At 42.5% G+C, this 24,442-nt stretch overlaps 1 protein-coding gene across 1 annotated transcript in view; it reads right to left on the bottom strand.

Moving 5' to 3' along the window:
• VWA8 (von Willebrand factor A domain containing 8) overlaps positions 1-22,925 on the bottom strand; it is a 411,100-nt gene extending 388,175 nt beyond the window's left edge. The window contains exon 1 of the mRNA XM_059684720.1: positions 22,676-22,925. Within this exon, the coding sequence (XP_059540703.1) occupies positions 22,676-22,835 (160 nt within the window). The 5' untranslated portion in view covers positions 22,836-22,925. The remainder of the gene's footprint in view (positions 1-22,675) is intronic.
• Between the last annotated feature and the right edge of the window lie 1,517 nt (positions 22,926-24,442).

The following is a 24,442-nucleotide window of genomic DNA, read 5'->3' as shown; positions in this document are numbered from 1 at the left end:
CATTGGCTAATCAGGGCTATATGCAAATAAACTGCCAACTAAGATTGGCAGTTAACTGCCAACAAGATGGCGGTTAATTTGCATATGTAGGCACAATGCAGGGAGGCGAAAGGGAAAGCAGGAAGAAGCCCCCTGCCACTGACAGTGATCGGAAACCCAGGGGGGAGCTAAGAGCTGGGGGGCAGGGCAAAGGCAGCCCTGGGGCCGCCTTTGCCCTGCCTCCCAGCCATGATCGGAGAATCAGGCGCCTTTGCCGCCCTGGCCAGTGATAGCAGGAAGTAGGGGTGGAGCCAGTGATGGGAGCTGGGCACGGTCGAAGCTGGAAGTCCCAGGAGCTAGGGGTCCCTTGCCTGGGCCTAAAGCGGAGCCCATGATCGTGGGGCCGCTGCAGCTGTGGGTCCCCGCTGCCCGGGCCGGACGCCTCAGCCAGAGGCGTCAGGCCTGGGCAAGGGGCTGATCCTGCGATTGGAGGGTGATGGGGGTCAACGCCTGAGGGCTCCCAGTATGTGAGAGGGGGCAGGCTGGGCTGAGGGACACTCCCCCCCCCCCCACCCAGTGCACGAATTTCGTGCACCGGGCCCCTAGTCTTATAATAAGAACATTGCCATAAGCGACTGCTCCTGCAGCCTCTGTGTAACTCCCTCATGATTCATTTGGGTAGGGGCATTTAATTAGCCAAACCTAAGTTACTGTCCATAGCCTTGCTGCCATGAGGCAGGTCCCTGTGATTTCTAGAGTGGACTCAAGGCCGTTTCCTGTCAAGACGCACAATAGGAGATTCCACCCCACTCTCCATCCCCTTTCCCTCTCCTCCTTGCTCCCTTGTCTCCTCTATTTTCCTCCTACCTCACTCTAACTTCTCAAGTCATCTTTGCTTTCTCTTCCTCTTAATTTCTTAATATTGGGTGCAGAGGCCCAGTTCTAGCCTCTTTTCTATTTTATCTATAACCTCTCCTTGATGTGTTCACCCAGTCTTATGCTTTTAAGTGCAACTAATATATATTGCTGACTCCAAGTTTATATCTCTAACCCAGACCACAGAACTCCAAACATCCATACCAACAGACAATGAGATGCCTAATAGTCAACTTAAACTTAACATTCAAAACTGAACTTCTGCCTAGCCGGCTGGTGTGGCTCAATAGCTAAGCATCGACCCATGAACCAGGAGCTCGTGGTTTGATTCCAGTCGGGGCACAAACCCAAGTTGTGGGCTCAATCCCAATGGGGGGTGTGCAGGAGGCAACCAATCGATTATTCTCTTCCATCACTGATGTTTCTATCTCTCACTCTCTCTCTTCCTCTCTGAAAATAAAACAAAAAACTGAACTTCTGATCTTCCCACAAAATGTGCTCCATCCACACAGTATTCCACAGTTCTGCTGATGGCAATGTAATCCTTCCAGTTACTCAAACCAGAAATCTTGAAGCCACTCTTTTTGGTTTTGTTTATTTGTTAATCCTCACGGAGAGGCAGGGAGGGGAACATCAATGTTAGAGACACATCGAATGGTTGCCTTCATGAGAGGATGGAATCTGCAACCTAGGTATGAGCCCTCACCTGGAATTGAACCTGCAACCCTACAGTGGCCTGGCCGATGCTCTAACAACTGAACCACACTGGCCAGGGCTCTTGCAGCCATTCTTAGCTCCTCTCTCTCATACTCCATCAGAAAATCCCATTGAATTGGTCTTTAAGATATATCCAGTATCATCCACTTTTCATCACATCCTCTACCACCACAATGCTGACCCAAGTTAGAGGTTTACTAGTTAAATCATTTTCTCATTTAAACAGCATTCTCTCTCACCTCCTCATAGATCTCCTGTTTCAAACCTTGCACCCTACAGTTTATTTTCAACAGAGTAGCCACAGTGATCATAATAAAATAGGAATCAAGTAACGTCAGTCCTCTGGTCAACCCTCCAGTCTTTGCAATGGCCTAAAAGGCTATTCTGATGAGGCTCCCCATTTCCTCTCAAACCTCATTTCCTCCTAGTGTCCTCCTCACTTAGTCTCACTATTCCTTAAACATGTCAGACACATACTCATTTCAGGCTTTTGAACTGGATTTTCCCACTGACTGAAATGCTTATCCTAAACATATCCATTTATCAATCAGGGTCCCAGCAAGAAACAGATGGTACATTCAAACTGAGAAACTGAGGACAGCATAATAAAGAAACCATGTATGCAGGTCTGAGCAGAGCTTAGGAAAACCAACAAGAATGGGACTAGTAGTAACAGAAAGCCACTATCACCCCTAAGCCTGGAGGCACAAGAGAAAGAGCAAGCAGAGGAGGTATATTTAGAAAGTTTCCTAAAAGGAACTGTGACTCTTTGTGAAGGAACACAGCAAACCTATGGTGGTGACCTGGCCAAGAGGGTGCTGAGGAATAAGTATGAACCAGAAACTGGCAGAAGTAAAAGTAGAAATTGACAAATCCAAAATCATTTGGATTAATATATTAATACTAGAGGCCTAGTGCATGAATTCATGCACCAATGGGGTCCCTCGGCCTGGCCTACAGGACAGGGCCAAAACCAGCTCTCCAACATCCCCTGAGGAGTCCCGGATTGCAAGAGGGCACAGGTCAGGCCAAGGGACCCCACCCAGGCATGATCGGGGCCAGGGAGGAAACACAGGAGGTTGGCCAGCCAGGGAGGGACCATGGGAGGGTTTTAGGGCGTGTCCAGCTGGTCTCACTCAGTCCCGATCGGCTGGACCCCCAGCAGCAAGCTAACCTACCAGTTGGAGCGTCTGCCCCCTCATGGTCAGTCCACGTCATAGCAACTGGTCAACCAGTCGACTGTCTGCCCCCTGGTGGTCAGTGCATGTCATAGCAAGCGGTTGAGCAGCCTTAGCATATCATTAGCATATTACACTTTGATTGATTGAATGGACAACCGGACACTTAGCATATTAGGCTTTTATTAGATAGGATATTTCTCTTAGTGCTGACAGAAGAGTGTGGCGTGGGGAAAACAGAAGGTAGGGAAGTAAAGACAATCACTTCTTAACCTTTTGGCTAAGATTAAGAATAGAAGTAAGGATAGAGAGGATATGAAAACACTATTAGCCACTCAACCTAATTCTACTCAACAAGAGCAGAATACATATTCTCTTTAATTGTTCATGGAACAGTCACCAAAATAGATCACAGGCTGGACCATAAAGCAAGAATGATTAAATTTCAAAGGAATAAAATCATACAAAGTATGTTCTCTGATCAAAATGGAAACAGTAACAGAAAGATCTAGAAACAACTACAAAGTCTCTAAACATTCAGGTATCAAGCAACAGGTTTCTTTGAAAATCCAAAATAAGAGCCCTGGCTGGTGTGCTCAGTAGTTAGAGCATCAGCCCAGGCTCCAAAGGGTCTAGATCGGGGGTGGGCAAACTTTTTGACTCGAGGGCCACAATGGGTTCTTAAACTGGACCGGAGGGCCGGAACAAAAGCATGGATGGAGTGTTTGTGTGAACTGAAATAATTCAAAGTAAACATCATTACATAAAAGGGTACGGTCTTTTTTTTCAATAGTTTTATTCATTTCAAATGGGCCGGATCCGGCCCGCGGGCCGTAGTTTGCCCACGGCTGGTCTAGATTCAATTCCCAGTAAAAGGCATGTACCATTGCAGGTTCGAGCCCTGGTCCAGGTCACGGTGCGTGCCACAGGCAACTAATGGATGTGTGTCTCGCTTATCAATGTTTCTCTCTCTCCTCCTCCTCCTCTTAGTCCTCCTCCTCCTCCTCAGTCCCTCCCTTCCACTTTCTCTAAAAATCAATGGAAAAATATGCTCAGGTGAGGATTAACAACAACAAAACAAATCCAAAGAAATCAGAATGGAAATTGGACTCATTGAGAAGTAGGGCAGCCCAGTTGGTGTGACTCAGTGGTTGAGCATTGACCCATGAATTATGAGGTTACAGTTTGAATCCCAGTCAGGCACATGCCCCGATTGCAGATCAATCTCCAGTGGGGGATGTGCAGGAGGCAGCCGAACGATGATTCTCATCGTTGATGTTTCTATCCCTCTCTCCCTTTCCCTTCCTCACTTTGTAATCAATAAACACATATTTTAAAAAAGAAAGAAATAGGGCAGTGATCAATTAACCATGCCTGATACTGTAGGCGAAGAGGAAAATGACATTCATATGGGCGAGGCATTTGCCCTCCCTGCCTAAGACCTTGCTGTTCTTGGCCATCTTCTGTTACCATGCTACACTTTCCTGAGTCATCTAATCCTTGCCAATAGCCCAACTCTGACACTATGATTAAAGTGTTAAATGTGTACCTGTGCTCAGATCTCTCTCCTGAATTCCATATCTGTCAATAACCTACTGGGCATTTTAATTAGATTTTAGAGACACCTCAACTTTAACATGAGAAAAACCGAACACTATATACTCTGTTGTGTACTGTCCAGCCATCTCTAACCAGCTCTACCTCTTGTATTCCTTTCTCAGTGACTGATTATTTATTTCCTCAGCCTAGAACAGTGATGGCGAACCTTTTGAGCTTGGCGTGTCAGCATTTTGAAAAACCCTAACTTAACCCTGGTGCCGTGTCACATATAGAAATTTTTTCATATTTGCAACCATAGTAAAACAAAGATTTATATTTTTGATATTTATTTTATATATTTAAATGCCATTTAACAAAGAAAAATCAACCAAAAAAATGAGTTTGCGTGTCACCTCTGACACGCGTGTCATAGGTTCACCATCACTGGCCTAGAAGGCCCTTCAAATCTCTCACACCACTTTCCTTTCACACAACTACCCCTCAAATATCTTCACCTTCCCACTGAACCTTCCCTACCTTTTCCTTTTGCACAATTTCCACCTCCCACAAGAATTGATCACTGCATTCCCGTTTTTCTGCTAGTATAATATCTGGCTCATTTTCTGTAATAACATTTCTCATACTATATTACAATTATTGATTATGTCTCCTCTACAGTAATGGTTTTATTTTATTAGCATTTGCTGTGGACATTAGATTAAACAACAGCCTCTAAGTGAGAAAGTAACCATAGCCATTTGGTACATTTTGCTAGTTTTTTTAGTGAATCTCCCTAATGTAGTGATTCAATAAGTGATGCAAGTCAAGTGGTTTCTGATTCTTTGTTACCTACAAATTTGAAAACAACTGAAATAAAGTTGTCAGTTGACAGATCATTAAAAGTAACATTTTTATAATATATCAACATACTATTATAACAGAAAGTATGCAAAGAATTGAGTGTTATTACTATATCAAAACTTTTCACAATAATTAATATTAAACACTCATGTCATCAACAGGTATGTTTCTAGAAAATTTTAGTTTTTATCAAAATTTGGAACCTTTTGATGTTCTTGTGAACAATGTGCTCTAATAACTGTAATGATAGAAACATTTTAACATTTAAAATTTTTTGGTTGCAGAAATGTATGATAAAACTTTCAAGAATAAAAATATATTAAGTTAAAATTATGAGAAGCATAGTTAAATACAAATTCATGGAGATAAAAATAATAATGTATATTTTCTGGCAGTTAAAGAAGAACTTTTCATCTATTTTCAAAATAGAGATCCTAGCTAATAAATTACTAGCATATTCTGATTCCATTTAAAAGACATACTTTAAAAAGGACTGTAACAGTTCTTTTAAATGTCAATATTTACAACACACTGGAAACATTATCCTCTGCAAGTATTTATTCTTATCAGGAACATTTTTAGACAGCAACCTAAAAATGTTCAAAGGGATACATATTTGCAAAATCCTTTTAGGAGGTAAGTGAAAAAAAAAAAGTTTGTTTTTTTGTGGGTTTTTTCTTGACTTTGAAGTTTTAAGGAAACACTAATGAGGAACTTAGCACACTATATATATTTTATATATATACAAAGAATATTAAAATAAAATTCATGACCTATGTGGCTGAGATCTATTATTTTACTCCTACTCTCCAAATTTACTCACGTGGCAAAATGAGAGCATTTTGTGGGCAGGGCCTATATTTTAATCACCTCTGTGACAAAAACAATACCTCAGATCAAGCAGGTATTAAATAAATGTTTGGCAAATGAATAAATAAGTAAATTATTATAGTTTAAAACTAAATTGTTTTCTTAATTATCTCTGGTTCATTGTTTTCTATGAACAGCCCATCTTCAATATGCTCAGAAGTCAAGCCAACTGGAAGTTTAAATAAACTAAAAATTCATTTTTTTGTTTTGTAAACAGTAACATTTTATACAAATATAAAGTTATGCATAAATTCAGTTAAATAAGTATTAATCTAAAGAGAAATGAATATACTTATAAAACAACAGGTAGCATAACTTAGGCAGAGGAAATACTGCATGCCTTTTTACAAATAAACTATTTTGATTAAGTGCAATATTTTTTAAGATTTTAATAATATACTCAAAATGGAAATTGTTATAATAACTAAAATATAATAAAAGTAAAAGTTGCTAATAAAAAGGTAAAAATTTTTTCTAGAATATGCTGCTTAACATTTAATTATATTTATTACAAGTAACGCAAAAAAGCAACCACACATAACTAAATCCCTGTACAGCAAGCATGTCAAACTGATGGGCCCGAGGGCCGCATGTGGCCCAGCAAATATAACAGTATGTAAGAAACATTTTAAATATATTTTTTATTGATTTTTTACAGAGAGGAAGGGAGAGAGATAGTTAGAAACATCGATGAAAAACATCGATCAGCTGCCTCCTGCACATCTCCTATTGGGGATGTGCCCGCAACCCAGGTACATGCCCTTGACCAGAATCGAACCTGGGACCTTTCAGTCCGCAGGCTGACGCTCTATCCACTGAGACAAAAATGGTTTCAGGGTAAGAAACATTTTAATAAAAATTTCAGGCAACTTAGATGGCAGCAGAGTAGGTGGATGCTGCACAGACATGCTCCCATGAACGAACTGGAATTACAACTGAAATACAGAAAGGCTTCCTGAATAATCAACAGGAAACTCATAGGAGAGAACCCTGATACCCAAGGACCAAAGGTGGAGACCCCATAGAGACTGGGAGGAGGGGTGGTGGCGAAAAAGGACTGGCCGGGCACCCACAGATGGCAACTGAAATCCCAGAGAACTATCTCAGCTGGGGGGTTGGAGGGGCAGGGTGCCACTGAGAACTCTGGGATCTAATCCCGAAGCTGGGATCTAATCCCCAGCAGAGAGCACCAAATCTGAGGAGGGTACCCACATAATATCTAGCTGTGAAAAGCAGCAGGGTGCTATCTGCCAGGGAGTGGCGACCGAAAGTTTGGACACCTTCCTGAAGGGCCAATGCATAAAAATTCCCTGTGGAGACACCCACCTTAAGCTCTGGCAGAGGGAGGGTGAAGTGGGATGGAACTGTGAGAGCAGAACCCAGGACTGGGGACTCAGGAGATAAAGCTCAGAAGGCAGACACCACAAGTTTCCTGACCTGAGTCATTCCCTCACACAGCAGAGGACATCTTTCCCACCTACACATTTGCCTTGCCTGGGGGGAAGACAGTTGACACACCTTATTGGAAAACACTTTGCCCTGAGGCCACATAGGAGATTGAAAGTAACAATTATCCTCCAGGGAGAAACAACTGCCCCACCCTGTTGAAAAAAAAAAACTCTTGCCACACCTGAGAATGACTGCTTAGGGCTATTCAAGTCAGAATCCTATTAGTCTTTATTCAGAGGCAGTCTCCGGAGGCTTTGAGTCTTTGCCTGACCCAATTAGTCTGAAACAGCCTTTAACACTGTCCTGCACTAGAAAATGAGAGGTGTGGAGAATCTACCTAAAACATAGTCACAAACCCAAAAAGATAACCAGAATGAGGAGACAAAGAAACAACCCCCAAATGAAAGAACTGGAGAATTCTCCAGAAGAACAGATAAATGAAGCAGGGATAGGAAATTTACCTGAAAAAGAGTTCAGAATAATGATGGTAAAAATGCTCAAAACTATGAAAAAAGACATAGTAACTATGAAAAAATAACAGTCTGAGATAAAGAATGACATAACACAAATAAAGAATGCATTGGAAGGAATACACAGCAGATTAGGGGAAGCTGAGGATCAAATCAGTGAATTAGAAGACAGGGTTAAAAATATCACTCAATCAGAGAACCAAAAAGAAAAACCAAATAAAAAACAGGAGGACAGCTTAAGAGAGCTGTGGGATGTGAAATCCTATCTAATAAAAGAGAAACATGGTAATTAGCATGCAACCGCTACCCTTCCCATTGGCTAATCAGGGGCGACATGCAAATTAACTGCCAGCCAAGATGGCAGCCGGCAGCCAGGCAGCTTACAGCAAACATGAGGCTTGCTTGCTTCAGTGACGGAGGACTCCAACATTCCCCGCCTACCGCTGCCGGCCTCTGAGCTGCAACTCTAAGCAACTATGTTAAAAATATAGAAGCTAAAAAAAAACCCAGAAACCTGCTTTAGTCGCTGGGCTTCAGACAGCAGGATCGCAACATTGTTTCAAATACAGAAGGTAAACAAAGGCCAGAAACCTGCTTTCAGCAGCGGAGGCCTAAGAACTGGAGCCAGAGCTAAAGCTGGCCCAGAATAAAAAAGAAAAAGAAAAAAAGGAACAGTTGGGAGCTTTAGTCACCCGCCAGCCTGAAAACAGCCCTCAGCCCCTCACCCAGACTGGCCAGGCACCCCAGTGGGGACCCCCACCCTGAAGGGTGTGTGACCAGCTGCAAACAGCCATCAGCCCCTCACCCAGGCTGGCCAGGCACCCCAGTGGGGACCCCCACCCTGATCCGGGACACCCTTCAGGGCAAACCAGCCGGCCCCACCCGTGCACCAGGCGCCTATCCTATATAGTAAAAGGGTAATATGCCTCCCGGCACTGGGATCATCGTGACAGGGGGCAGCGCCCAAACCCCCTGATCACGCTGCGGCTCTATGTTTGACAGGGGGCGGGGCCACAACCTCCCTATCCGCCCTGCTCTGTTCATGATGGGGAAGGTGCCACTACTCTCTGATCAGCCCTGCTCTGTGCCTGATAGGGGGGAGCTCCCCAACCCCCGGATCGCCCTGCGGCTCTGTGTGTGACAGGCTGCGGCGCCCCAAGCCCCTGATCGGCCCTGCTCTGTGGGTGATAGAGGGTGGCCCCCCAACATCCCCTCCATGGGCCCTGCTCTGTGTGTGATGGGGTAGAGCCGTAACCTCCCCATCAGCCCTGCCCTGAGTGTGACAGTGGCAGCGCCCCAATCCCCTGATCGGCCCTGCTCTGTGGATGATAGAGGACAGTGCCCCAACCCCCTGATCCGCCCTGCTCTGTGCATGACAGGGGGCAGCGCCCCAACCCCCCTGATTGGCCTTGCTCTGTGCATGACAGGGTGTGGCGCCGCAACCTCCCCATCGACCCTGCCTTGAGTGTGACAGGGGGCGGTGCCCCAACCCCCCAATCGGCCCTACCCTGAGCGTGACTGAGGGTGGCATCGCAACCTCCCGATCCGCCCTGCTCTGTGCATGACAGTGGGCAGCGCCCCAACTCCCCAATCGGCCCTCTTCTGAGCCCGACCAGGGGCTGCACCTAGGGATTGGGCTTGCCCTCTGCCACCCGGGCGCAGGCTTAAGCCAGCAGGTCGTTATCTCCCAAGGGGTCCCAGACTGCGAGAGGGCAAAGGCCGGGCTGAGGAGACCCCCCACCACCACGCCCCGAGTGCACAAATTTTTGTGCACCGGGCCTCTATTGTAATAATATTAGAATAGCAGGTGTGCCAGAAGAGGCATAAAGAAAGAAAGGAATAGAGAAGATGTTTGAAAAAATAATGGCAGAAAACTTCCCTAACCTGGTAAAGAAAAAAGTCACAAAAATTCAGGAGGCACAGAGAATCCCAAACAAGAAGAACCCAAACAGACCCATGCCCAGACACATCATAATTAACACGTTAAGTGACCAGCCTGTTTTGTCTTCTGGACGGAAAGTATAGTATCAGTCACCAGTGACTGACTGGATGCTTAACGTGTTAAAATGCCAAAAAGTTATGACAAAGAGAGAATCTTAAAGGCAGCAAGAAAATAAAAATAAAAATAAATAAAAAGGCAGCAAGAGAAAAGAAAACTGTTACCTACAAAGGAGTTCCATAAGGCTGACACCTGATTTCTCATCAGAAAATCTACAGGCCAAAAGGGAATGGCATGAAGTACTCAAGGTAATAGAAAGTAAGGATCTGAGACCAAGATTACTATATTCAGCAAGGCTATCATTCAAAATAGACAGTCAAACAAAGAGCTTCCCAGACAAAAAAAGGCTAAAGGAGTTCATCACCACCAAGCCAGCATTACAAGAAATGCTAAAGGGATTGCTGAGAAAAAGAAATAGGGTGAGAAACCTAGCCACACAGAATTAAAATGGCTATAAATAAGTACCTCTCAATAATAACTATAAATGTAAATGCTCCAATCAAAAGGTGTAGGGTAGCTGAATGGATAAAAAAAACATGACCCAGCTATATGCTGTCCACAAGAGACCCACCTCAAAACAAAAGACACACACAGGATGAGAGTGAAGGGATGGGAAAAAATTTTCCATGCAAATGGAAAAGAAAAAAAAAGTTGGAGTAGCAATACTCATATCTGACAAAATAGACTTTAAAACGAAGGCCCTCACAAGAGACAACAAAGGGATCGATCCAACATATATGCAACCAATATTGGTGCACCTAAATATAAAAAATAAAAAAAACTTAATAGAGGACTTTAACAGATTGATTGACAACAATACAGTCATAGTAAGGGACAATATCACCCCTCTGATTTCACTGAACAGATCTTCCAGATAAAAACTTAACAAGGAAAAAGAGGCTCTAAAGGACACACTGGTTCAGATGGACTTAATAGACATTTATAGAACATTTCACCACAACATAGCAGAGTATACATTCGTCTCAAGTGCACATGGATCATTCTCAAAGGTAGACCACATGTTAGGACACAAAACAAATTTCTACAAGTTCAAGAAGATTGAAATCATATCAAGCATCTTCTCAGATTACAGTGGAATGAAATTAGAAATCAACTACACTAAAAACACCCAAAAACATTCAAACAATAGAGGCTAAAGAGCATGTTATTAAACAACTAGATGCCCGGTGCACAGATTTGTGCACTGGTGGGGTCTCTCGGCCTGGCCTGCACCCTCTTGCAATCCAGGGACCCCCTCGGGGGATGTCAGACTGCTGCTTTTGGCCCAATCCCCACAGGCCAGGCCAAGGGACCCCACCGGTGGATGAATCGGTGCACCGGGCCTCTAGTATACATGTAAGATCTTTGGTTAATCTCTTCCCACCCTCCCTCCTGCCCCCTTCCCTCTGAGATTCATCAGTCTGTTCCATGTTTCCATGCCTGTGTGTTGAGCATCTGCCCCCTGGTGGTCAGTGGGTGTCCTAGCTACTGGTCAAATGGTCAAATGGTCAAACAGTAACTTAGGCTTTTATGTATATAGATGAATGGGTTATTAATGAGATCAAAAAAGAAATAAAAAACTTCCAGGAAACAAATGAAAATGAACACACAACAACCCAAAATCTCTGAGACACAGCAAAAGTAGTCCTGAGAGGGAAGTTCATAGCACTACAGGCATACCTAGGAAAACAAGAAAAATCAGCAATAAATTATTTAACCCTACAACTTAAAGAACTAGAAAGAGAACAACAAGAAAATCCCAGAGTAAGTAGAAGGAAGGACATAATAAAGATTAGAACAAAAATAAATAACATAGAGACTAAAAAGAAAATACAAAAAAATCAATGAAACCAAGCGTTGGTTCTTTGAAAGGATAAACAAAATTGATAAACCATTAGCCAGATTCATCAAGAAACAAAGGGAGAGGACACAAATAAATAAAATCAGACACAAAAGTGGACAAGTAACCACTGACATCACAGAAAAACCAAGGATCGTAAGAAAATACTATGAACAACTATATACCAACAAGCTGTACAATGTGGATGAAATAGACAAATTCCTAGAAAAATACAACCTCCCAAAACTGAAGCAGGAAGAATAAAAAAAACTGAATAGGCCAATAACAACTGATGAAATAGAATAAGTAATAAAAAAAAAAAAAAACTTCCAGCAAACAAAAGACCAATTCCAGACGGTTTCACAAGAGGTTTTTTCCAAATATTCAAAGAAGAACTAACACCTATACTCCTCAAACTATTTCAGAAAATCCAAGAGGAAGGAACACTTCCAAACTCTTTTTATAAGGCCAGCATTATCCTAATTCCAAAACCAGATAAAGACTCTACAAAGAAAGAGAATTACAGGCCAATATCCTGGATGAAAATATATGCTAAAATCCTCAACAAAATATTAGCAAATTGCAACCAGGAATATATTAAAAAGATCATACACCATAATCAAGTAGGATTTATTCCAGCGATGCAAGGCTGGTACAATATTCGCAAATCAATAAACATGATACATCACATAAACAAATTGAAAGACAAAAATCACATGATCAGAACAATTGACACAGAGAAAGCATTTGAAAAAATCCAACATCCGTTTTTGATGAAAACTCTCAGCAAAGGTGGAATATAGGGAGCATATCTCAATATGATAAAGGCCATATATGACATACCTACAGCCAACATCATATTCAATGGGCAAAAATTAAAACCATTTCCCCTAAGGACAGGAACAAGACAGGGATGCCCACTTCACCACTACTGTTCAACATAGTGCTTAAAGTGCCAGCAATCGCGATCAGAAAAGAAGAAACAAAAGGCATCCAAACTGGAAAAGAAGTACAACTGTCATTATTTGCAGATGACATGACATTGTACATAGAAAACCCTAAAGACCCCATCAAAAAACTACTAGACTTAATAAATGAATTCAGCAATGTAGCAGGATACAAAATTAACACCCAGAAATCTATGGCTTTGGTATACACCAATAATGAACTCACAGAAAGAGAAACTAAAAAAACAAACCCATACACCATTGCAACAAAAAAATAAAGATACCTAGGAATAAACTTAACTAAGGAGATAAAAGACCTATACTCGGAAAACTACAGGACGTAGAAAAAAAGAGATAGAGGAAGACATAAACAAATGGAAGAACATACCATGTTCATGGATTGGTAGAATCAACATCATTAAAATGTCCATACTACCCAAAGCAAGCTATAGATTTAATGCAATCCTGATTAATATACCAACGGTATATTTCACAGACCTAGAATAAACTCTCCAAAACTTCATCTGGAATGAAAAAAGACCCCATAGCTGCAGCAATCCTGAGAAAAAAGAACAAAGTTGGAGGGATCACAAAACCAGATATCATGCTATATTAAAAAGTCACTGTTCTCAAAACTGCCTGGTATTGGCACAAAAGCAGACATATAGACCAATGGAACAGAACAGAGAACCCAGAAATCAACCCAAGCCATTATGCTCAATTAATATTTGACAGAAACAAGAGCATACAATGGAGACAAGGTAGTCTCTTCAATAACTGGTGCTGGGAAAATTGGGCAGATGCATGCAAAAAAATGAAACTAGACCACCAACTTACACCATACATAAAAACAAACTCAAAATGGATAAAGAACTTAAATGGGAAACCATAAAAATCTTAGAAGAATACATAGGCAGCAAAACATCAGACATGTGTTGTAGAAATATCTTCACCGGTATAGTTCATAGGGCAATGGGAACTAACGAGAAAATAAACAAATGGATTCCATCAAAATAAAAACCTTCTGTACAGCAAAAGAAAGCATCAACAAAACAAGAAAGCCCACTGCATGGAATAAATATTTGCCAATGTCATCTCCGATAAGGGTTTAATCTCCAAAATTTATAGGGAACTCACATAACTTTAAAATAGGAAGATAAACAATCCAATCAAAAAATAGGCAAAGGACCTAAATAGACACTTTTCAAAAGTGGACATACAGAAGACCCAGAGACATATGAAAACATGCTCAAAGTCACTAATCATCCAAGAGATACAAATCAAAATGACAATGAGGTACCATCTCACACCTGTTAGAATGACTATTATCAACAAATCAACAAACGACAACTGCTGGAGACAATGCAGAGAAAAAGGAACCCTAGTGCACTGCTGGTGGGAATGCAGACTGGTACAGTCACTGTGGAAAACAGTATGGCATTTTCTCAAAAAAATTAAAAATGGAACTTCCATTTGACCCAGTAATCCCACTTCTAGGAATATATCCCACGAAATCAGGAAAACGAATCAGAAAAGATATATGCACCCCTATGTTCATAGCAGCACAATTTACAATAGCTAAGATTTGGAAACAGCCTAAGTGCCCATCAGTAGAGGAATGGATTAATAGACTGTGGTATATCTACACAATGGAATACTATGCTGCTATAAAAAAAAAAAGGAACTTTTACCATTTTTAACAGCATGGATGAAATTGGAGAGCATTATGCTAAGTGAAATAAGCCAGTCGGAGAAAGATAAATATCACATGATCTCACTGATATGTGGAATATAATGAACAACATAAACTGATGAACAAAAATAGAACCAGAGTAAAAAACTACTTTAGAATATAATAGAAGTAATCCAGTTATTTGCAGATTTTTTAATATTTCCTACAACTTTTGTGATGTCATACTATGTTAGTATAGTTTGGGTAATATTATTATACTTAAAATCCTTTTTTTCTTGAAATATTAATGTTTATTGCATTTAATATTATATTTAAGATTGTTTTTCTTAAATAATTGGTGTTTATTGCATGTAACATTATATTTAAAATCGTTTTTCTTGAGATATTAAGGTTTATTGCATGTAACATTATATTTAAAATCGTTTTTCTTGAGATATTAAGGTTTATTGCATGTAACATTATTATATTAAGATAGTTTTTCTTGAAATATTAAAAAAATAAGTAAAATATATAAACAGACATAAAAATAAACAAAAATTTTGTAACTTAAGTTTTACAATATCTTGTTATACATAATCCTATAAAATAAAGAGCTAATATGCAAATGGCATCACACCCTCACGCCATCACGCCATAAGGGCTCAGACACTCAACACTTGGGAGAGAGGAATGGGGACCAGCCAGGCACAAATGAGCTCGCGAGAGAGGAATGGGGACCAGCCAGGCTGTGGCCCAGGAGAGGGACAAGCTGCCCGCCCCGCAGTCCCTGGCGCCAGCGGCTGCGCCTGCAGCCGGCCCGAGAGAGGGACAAGCCGCCCACCCCGCAGTCCCAGGCGCCAGCAGCTGGGGCTGCGCCTGCGGCCCAGGAGAGGGACAATCCGCCCACCCCAAGGTCTGGGAGCCAGCAGCTGCATCTGCGGCCTGGGAGAGGGACAAGCTGGCCGCCTCGCAGTCCCAGGTGCTAGATCCTGCGGCCGCAGCCCAGGAGACAGACAAGCCGCCCGCCCCATGGTCCTGGGCGCCTGTGGCTGCGGCCCAGGCAAAGCCACCCGCCCACGGTCCCCTGCGGCTGTGGCCATCCCAGGCGAAGCTGGCCCAGGTCCTGGGTGCCTGCAGCCGGCCAGAGGGAGGGAAGCCTGGGTCTGGGTGCCTGCAACCAGCCGGAGGAGGGAATCCTGGGTCGCAAGTGCAGGGTGAGGCAGAGGTGGTTAGGGGTGATCAGGCCAGCAGGGGAGCAGTTAGGGGCAATCAGGCCAGTAGGGGAGCAGTTAGGGGCGATCAGGCAGGCAGGCAGAGGGGTTAGGGGCAATCAGCAGGGAGACAGGCGAGTGGTTAGGAGCCAGCAGTCCCAGATTTCGAGAGGCAGTCGGACATCCCCCGAGGGGTCCTGGATTGGAGAGGGTGCAGGCTGGGCTGAGAGACCCCCCGCCCATGCATGAATTTCGTGCACCGGGCCTGTAGTTATTATTAATGATCTACAACGTTCGCTAATAACTGATTACTATAATTGTGTTGCATTCATTTCCCTTATGCGCCCTATGCTCAGGCGCACCATTTCTCTCCACTAATACTAACAGCGAATATTTTAGCAACCAATTGCCACATCATTAGTCTTGGCCTGACTTGTTTGGTGTACACAACAGGAAATATTTTGCTTTCGGAGAACAAGAAAAATAGGTTCATTTCCGTTACGCTTACTAATTTGTGCAGTCATTCAGTGTCTGGTAAGTTAATGTGCAATTAGAAATACTAATTTTTATTAAAATGCTCTATTATTTTATGTTAACGATTACTCATTTATTTCAGCCCTTTGTATTCAGCATGTCTCTATCAAAATAAACCTACATTTCTATGAAAATTGAAGCTTTTGGTTTTTTTGCGGTCCATATCAACTTAAACCTTGTTTATTTGGCTCATGTTAGCCTTTGAGTTTGACGTGCTTGCTGTACAGTATACAAACTGTCACATAAACACTACTACCAATAATTAAATTATATATTTTACTCAGGCATGAAGCATATGTACTTGAGAATTAAAAACCCTGAAGAGAATCCAGCCCTGGCTGGCATGTCTCAGTGGTTACAACGTCAGCCTGTGCACCAGAAGGTCTTGGTTGATTTCAGTCAAGGGCACATACCTGGGTTGCAAGTCTGATCCCTGCCCCAGGTGTGGGTGCATGTGAGAGGCAACCCATCAACGTGTCTCTCTCATATCGATGTTTCTCTCTCTCTCTCTCTATCCTCCACAACACCACTCCCCTTCCACTCTCTCTAAAAAAAAATTCAATGGAAAAAATATCCTCACTCCTTGGGTGAGGACTTATTTAAAAAAAAACAAAAACAACCAAAAAAAAAAACAAAACCCTGAAAAGAACCCAAAAGATAAAACCTTCCAAATGAAATTAAATTTAAGGCCACATTTAAAATAACAAGGCTTGATTTTATCACAATGATCCTAATTTAAGGGGATTTATCTAAAGGTTTATAGAAAAATTTCTATATATAAGATAATTAATAGTACCTTTTATATAACACTTAATCTTAACCAAGCCCATTTAGACATTATTCACTTGATTTTTAGGTAATTTTAATGAACAGCTGTTTTGTTTTACATACCCGATATTCTTTCCTCTTTCTTTTTCTTTTTAAAATTTTTTTTAAATTAATCTTCACCCAAGGAATTTTTTCCCCCGTTGATTTTTAGAGAGAGTGGAAGGGAGGGAGGAGAGGAAAAGGAGGAGGAGGAGGAGAGGAGGAGGAGGAGGAGGAGGAGGAGGAGGAGGAGGAGGAGGAGGAGAGAAGATAGATGTATGAGACAGATCAGTTACTTCCTGAACACACCTGGACCCAGGCTGGGATCAGGCCTGAGCACCCTTGACCGAAAACCGAACCTGGACCCATTTGGTCCTCAGGCTGGTGCTCTAACCACTTAGCAAAACCAGCCAAAGCTCTTTCCCCTTTCTTTTGACAGAATCCCTTCCTCCAGTGGAGAACCCATCCCATTTGGTTTGAGTAGAGTTTATACCACTCATCCCAACCTTTATTCCTAAACCTAAAACTCCAAAAGTAAGTACCCTGCACAAGAACATTCCACCCTCAGGCCACTGTATTTTAGAGACGGGCACATGAACGTGGCCCATAAAAGTTCTCTCCAGGATTTTTGTCAGAGCTCACAGGAAAAAATGTTCTCTCTTCTTCTGACACTGTGAATTGTAAGGACAATGAAAGCCTTGCTCCGAAAGGCTATCACTGCTACCACTTGAAAAAAGCCTGCCAAACATTTAAATGAGCAGAACAAAAACAGTAGATCTAATAAATGGAGAATGGAAAGTAGGAAGACCATGGGGAAAGCAGAGAGAGCCCAAGCCCTAAAGCTATTTGAAGAAACTGCATCTAGCCTGGCCTGAAGCCACTGGACCTCCCCACCTTTGTGAACCAATCAATGCACATATCTGTCACTTAAAAGCAAATGATTGCTAGCTAAACATCCTATATAATAAAAGCCTAATATGCTAAGTGTCTGGTTGTCTGGTCAGCCATTCAAGCAATCAAAGTGTAATATGCTAACGATATGCTAAGACCACTCAACAACTTGCTATGACGTGCACTGACCACTGGAGGGCAGTCGACCGGTCGACCAGTTGCTATGACATGCACTGACCACCAGGGGGCAGACACTCCTACCGGTAGGTTAGCTTGCTGCTGGAGTCCGGCCAATCACGACTGAGTGAGACGGGCCAGTCACGCCCTGGAGCCCTCCCATGGTCCCTCCCTGGCTGGTCAACCTCCTGCATCCCTCCCCGGCCCCGATAGTGCACAGGTGGTGTCCCTCGGCCTGGCCTGCTCCCTCTTGCAATCCCGGCTGAGGGACCTCCTCCCCTCCCCTGCGTGAGTGTGTGAATTTTGTGCACTGGGCCTCTAGTTTTTTATAAGGTAAAGGTAGGCAAAGCAAATGTAACTATTCCTCTTTTACAAAGAAGATAAATGCTCAAAGAGCAATATAGGACATTTTGTCCCTGTGGATATTCTGAAAACAAACATTGCAAGCAGAATAATATTAACATTTATAAATTGTCATCAAGTAATTAGCTTTCAGAAAAAAATTAAGCCAAAAGATTCCATTGCCAATTTTTATACAGTACATTTTATTAAAGCATTATTTTAGAGTGAATAACTTTTGTCCATATAGAATTTTACCAAGTATTTCATCTAAAACTCTGTTTTCCTTTGTGGCCATCAACATAGGTTGAATACCAAAAAGATTTTATTCTTTCAATGTTTAATCACTAACAAATTTTTTAGTATATAGCATTGTCAGAATTTTATTTAATATTATTTGTGCCTAATAATTCTTAAATTATTTTTATGATAGTTTTTATTTCATTTTTAGCTAACCCATGAGAAATCTGTATATTTTCCTCAGATATTTTAAAGTTGTTATAGTGTTAAGATCTTTACCAGTCTCAAAAACTCTTTTCTCAGTTATATATCTCAGATACATCTGTGGTAGCCCATCTAAAATGTGCTTTTAATGCTCTTAATCCACTCAAAATTATAAATTACAGAATATACATACTTTAGGATATTCAAAACTATCAAATGAGCTCACAATTCAGTGACTTGCAGCTCTGACAAACAAGTTGCTTTGGATCAGGGTTTCTTAACAGCAGCACTACTGACATACGGGGCAGGATAACTGTGAGCGCTGTCCTGTGCATTATAAAATGTTTAGCGGCATCCCTGGCCTTTACCCACTAACACCCTCTTTATCCTGGGTATGACAACTAGAAATGTCTTCAGATATTGCAGAATGTTCCCAGGGGGAGGGGAATCACCCGTGGTTGACTGTCACCTTTTTTTAAATACAAAACTTAAGACTGAGAGAAAACCAAACATATCAGCAATTTTCATATTAGTCTGCATGTTTCTAATATAGGTCTTCCCAACGATTTACTAAGTTATAATTGTTCTTGAATTATATTGCTAAATTCTTTAATACGCAATAGGATCACAATGTTCTCAGGGTCAAACTAGCCTGCTGCAGGTTCAAAGTAGTTAATAATTTCCCAAAGTTAACCTAGTGCTAAGACCTGAGCCATAATATAGTTTTTCCCTTAATACCATATTTCTCAGTTGAAGCCCCAGTTCTGTATTTCCCAACCCCAAAATCATCAGTTCTATTTTACCCCAAGAATATAATCTTAAAAATCACAAAAATGCTTATAGTCAGATATTTATTGCACTGTTTATATATTTAAAAATAGACAACCTGAATATCCAAGAATGGAAAATTGGTATAAAAAAATCATGTATAATAATATTTATCCCTGTTAATATGTTTGTAATAGGCTAAGTGAGAATTATAAAACACACATGATCCTCAATTTAAAAAAAGAAATATGTGTTTGTATAAGAAAATAAATATTATAAAAACTGATAGAATTAACACCAAAAAGTTGACAATTATGAGTTTGTATGGGAGCATTATGTTTTAGGGTATTTGTCTGTATTTTTTGGTCTTCTACAATGAACATAGATTTCTTTTTTTAAAAGTAAATATTTTTATTAAAAAATTACTTCATACACAAAAATCATAAAGATAAAACAGTGAATTCCTATAATAGTAATGGTGTTAAAGGACAGCACTATATACGTCACGATGGATTTATAAAGTTACGTTTCCAAGTTTATCATTTGATTTTGATCTATAGTATATCTGACCATATTCAGCATCAGAGTCCTACTGAAACAACTTGCTAGGCTCCATCTGTGAAAACACTACAATAATTTGTATTGAAAACTCTTTGTAGTAGCTAACCTCCTTGTTAACCTCTTTGTTCCTAAAACCAAAATACAATACTACTATGAAGTAAAGAAATACAAAGAATTTAAAAATTATGGATACTAAGACTATCTGATAGGCAGGGATAAAAAACTTTGGGCTTGGGGATTTTTTTTTTTTTCTTAACATAAATGACCCCCTCTTCCTTCTGCTCACCAGGCTTTGTAAAGCTCCTATCTTGAAAGCCAACAAGGCAAGTCCAGCCTCTCCCTCTCCGGCTCCTTCTCTGTATGAACTTTAACATAGTAAGTCACTGAATGCTTATGAGATACAAAGTGTTGATAAGTAAGACAGGCATACAGTACAGACAAAATAAGAACAGCATATAACTTGCATTTATTGTTTTATGTACCTTGTTGCTCTTTTTCCAAGCTACATATTAGAAAGCAGGGTCAATTCTATGCAGAGAGGAGGTAAGAATTACTGTTCACATTTGAGTGCTCCTGAGAGCATTTTCCAACCTGAATTGCAGTGCATTAAGGCACACTGCTTTGTGTGGTGTTACATCTTCCTATGTATGACTTCTGACTTAAAAATGGGACACTCCAACCCTGATGGCCATCATCATGGCCCAAGGTAGCCAAGAGTTTGCCTCCTATTTACCTGGGTCAGAGCTGTCCTTACTTGAGTCCAGATTTCTGGTGAGTTCCCAGCTGCATTTATCCATAGTCCTCATACCTAGTCCTCATGGATATGCCAGAGTCGAAGACTGAATTTAAGTTAATATGTTGTCTGTAATGTGTCCATGTCTCTCACATTTGAAGCAAAGCTTATACATTGATTTGCAGACATAACACAAATTTTGAGGACATTTACAAGTAATCACCGATACCTATATAAACACAGAGTGTAAAAATTCACACCCACATGGATTTCTAACGTTTTTATAACCAACATGAATTATTCTATACAAAGAACATTTTTTTCTTTTTTAGAAAGTTCACATGAATTAACTCGGTTCTGTCTGCATACCCAGATACTTCTGATAGTTCTCAACCTACAAGGAACTGGTTCAGTTCTTCTAAAGCCCAGGAAACAGAATAACTCTCAAACAAGAACTCTCAAACAGAATAGCTCTCAAGCTTAAAATACGTATATTAAGAAAAATAAAGAAGCTTACTTTATTGAACATTAATATGTGCCAAGGATTCTATTAACTAATTAAATCCTCACAACAAACCTATCAGATATACTCTCCTTATCCTCATTTTATAATTAAGAAAACTGGGTCACAAAATTACGTAACCTACCCTCAAATCTCCGTATCTAAACAGTGCAGAAATGAACTGCAACCCACACTAACTCCAAACCCAAGTTGCAGATTATGCTACACTCCTACCCTTGACCTTTGCCTTCTAAGACAAAGGAGCAACAAACAAACAAAAACTCAAGGGATTAAAAAAAAAAATAAAGGAATAAACAAATACTCTAGAAGTCATAATAATTGATAAGGGGCGAAATGTGACATAACAGGAAAAAAAATTTTCGTTCAGTGAATGAATGAAATTATGGGACTTAAACGCCCTCATTTCCTGGCAAGGAGAATTATTTGGAGCTGGGAAAACTAGGTAAGCAAGAGGAACAATAAAACCTACAATGTCATAGTGGAAACCTCCATTATTCTGAACCACAATAACTGACAAAACCTTGCCTAGAATCACTTTCCAATCAAGAGCAGTAACAATATACATACTTGCCTTCCTTTTTAACCAGAACAAATGCTCTAACTTCAACACGCGAGAGATCCCTAAAACAAGTTCAGATCGACCCACACACACACACACACACACACACAAAAAAAAATGCTGAGCTTAGAAATCAGAGCGTGCGAGTCCAGTGCAGTCCCCAGTTGGCTGTGTGATCTCCGGCAACCCACTGTTCCCGGTCTCAGTGACCTCAATTGCCGTGTGGGGGCGGGAGGGGGGGGTCACTAGAGTTGTAATGTTCAGCTCTAAGAGAAGGTGAACCTGTGAGAAAGGAAACTCCTGCAAAACTTGGGAAGGCTCATGGATACATTTAAAACACCGCGAACGACGGTCTTTAGCGACAATGTCCCACCAGCCCTGGCTGGAACATGGGACAAATCGGCTTCCAGGCCCTTGAGATCGGAGAGCAAGGTCAAGTTTGGCTTTCAACCACCTCGGAGGGCTGCTGCTTTAACCTCTGCGTGAACTGCGATCGAGTCATCAAGCCGGATTCGGGGTGGGGGTGGGGGTGGGGGTGGGGGGAGCGGGGCGAGAGCAGCAGTGCGGGGGAGAAAGCACTGTTCCAAGGCGTCCAAACCCTAGTGCAGACCCTCGGGCTCCTGAACGAGGCCAGGAGCGAGCCGCCTCCCCCGCGCACACAGCAGTGAGCGCCGCGCTCCCTCCCGGCCGCGGGCAGGGCGAGGCGGGGGCGCGCGGGGCGCCCGGGTTACCTGTATCGGCCCCCGCCCCGGCGTGCAGCAGTCTGACCTCCGGACGCCCGTCGCCGCCCGGCCGGCCGCGCACCACCTGCCGCAGGAGCAGCCGCACGCGCCGAGCGGCCGCGCCGCCGGGGCTGCCGGGCGTCCCGAGCAGCAGGAGCCGGGACTGCATGGGGCCGGGGTGTCGCGGGCGCAGGTTTGGGGCTCCGGGCGAACCGCGTCCCGAGCGGCAGCGTGGGCCGGCGCGGCAGGGGGACAGGAAGCTCACCGCGCCGAGTCCGCCGGAAACTCCTTCCCCCGGCGCCACGGGCTCTCCGGGCTCCGGCCCGGGCCGCGGGGGCGGGGAAGCCGCCGGGCCGCCGGGAGGGACCGCGGAGCCGCGCGGGGAGCCTGGGCCGGGCCGGCCGCCCTGGGCTGCGGGCCCTCGACTCCCGCGCCTCGCCTCGCCGTCACCCGTGCGCCTGGCTTCACCGGCCTCCTCCCCGCGACCCCGTGGTGCCCGGAGTGCAGGGGCTGTGGCGGGTTAGGGCATGTGACGGTGGGACTCTTCACAGGTTCCTACTAGGTCTTCGTTTGTTGGTTAATAGCCTGGTCTTACCGCGCACTTTCCCCGCGCGCGCTTCAGTTCCTTCCCAGGTGCCGAGTGTATATGCACAAGGTTGCAGAACTTTCAGTTGTCTTGATTCATTGTATCCTTACCAGGGTGCCATACAGTATTTGAAAACCTTACGCCTTATCTTGTTTCCTACTGTTTTTCCTAAATTTTAAATAGAAGACCCATATCTTAGTGATATGTAGAAATTGCCAAAATGTCAGAAAGGCCCCAAATCAAGCACTCTTTAATCACTCTGCAGTGAAGAGTTATAAACATGATTTGTGAGTTTAGTGAGAGAAAAGTAGGACACTGGCTAAAGTTGCCTCCTGTTCATACTGCCCAAAGCAGACGTGATCCTACCACAAAGCAAGTTAATCCTCATATAATTACAGTGCATCTCCAAAATGTCAGGAGTGAATTGATCAAGGCAAAATGTTCAAATCAAGTTCTACAAAACAAAGGCCGAGCCCTAGCGGGTTGCTCAGTGGATAGAGCGTGGGCCCATAGACTGAAGGGTCCCAGGTTCCATTCCCTTTGAGGACACATTCCTCGGTTGCAGGCTGGACCCCTGCAACCAATCTATGTGTCTCTCGCACATTGATGTTTCTCTCTCTCTCTCTCTCTCTCTCTCTCTCTCTCTCTCTCTCTCTCTCTCTCTCTCTTCTCTCTCTTCCTCTCCCTTCCACTCTCTCTAAGAATCAATGGAAAAAATATCCTCAGGTATTAACAACAGCAAAAAATAATAAAAAGACAGAGGCTTCACTTTTAGCTAAAGGACTGGTTAATTCTAGAGTTGTAATAATAAAGGTAAACATTTTGTAGTGTATTGCAGCATGGTTTTACACATGTTCTCTTATAATCTTCACAACTCTAAGAGTGCTAGGGAAAATGACATAAATGCAAGATGTAACAGTTTATGAAATGCTTAACTACCTTTGAGTACCTATGTTTGGGATATTTTGCTTCAAGATGCTCTGAAGTGGAGCACTCCACCTGGGAGAGGTCAGTGAGGTTTCACAGAGAAGGTAATGTTTGAAATGATTTTTGACGGAAATGAACGAGTGTTTCAGGCTGAGAAAAGGGCAAATTATATCTGGCAGAGGGAAGAGCATATACAAAGATACAGAGAACTGAAAATACATGACAAAACTGAGAATCAGGGAGGATGCACTGTGTCTGGAGTT

This window comes from Myotis daubentonii, chromosome 2 (assembly GCF_963259705.1).
Source record: "Myotis daubentonii chromosome 2, mMyoDau2.1, whole genome shotgun sequence".
NCBI lineage: Eukaryota > Metazoa > Chordata > Mammalia > Chiroptera > Vespertilionidae > Myotis > Myotis daubentonii.
This window is presented reverse-complemented; position numbering and strand designations above follow the sequence as displayed.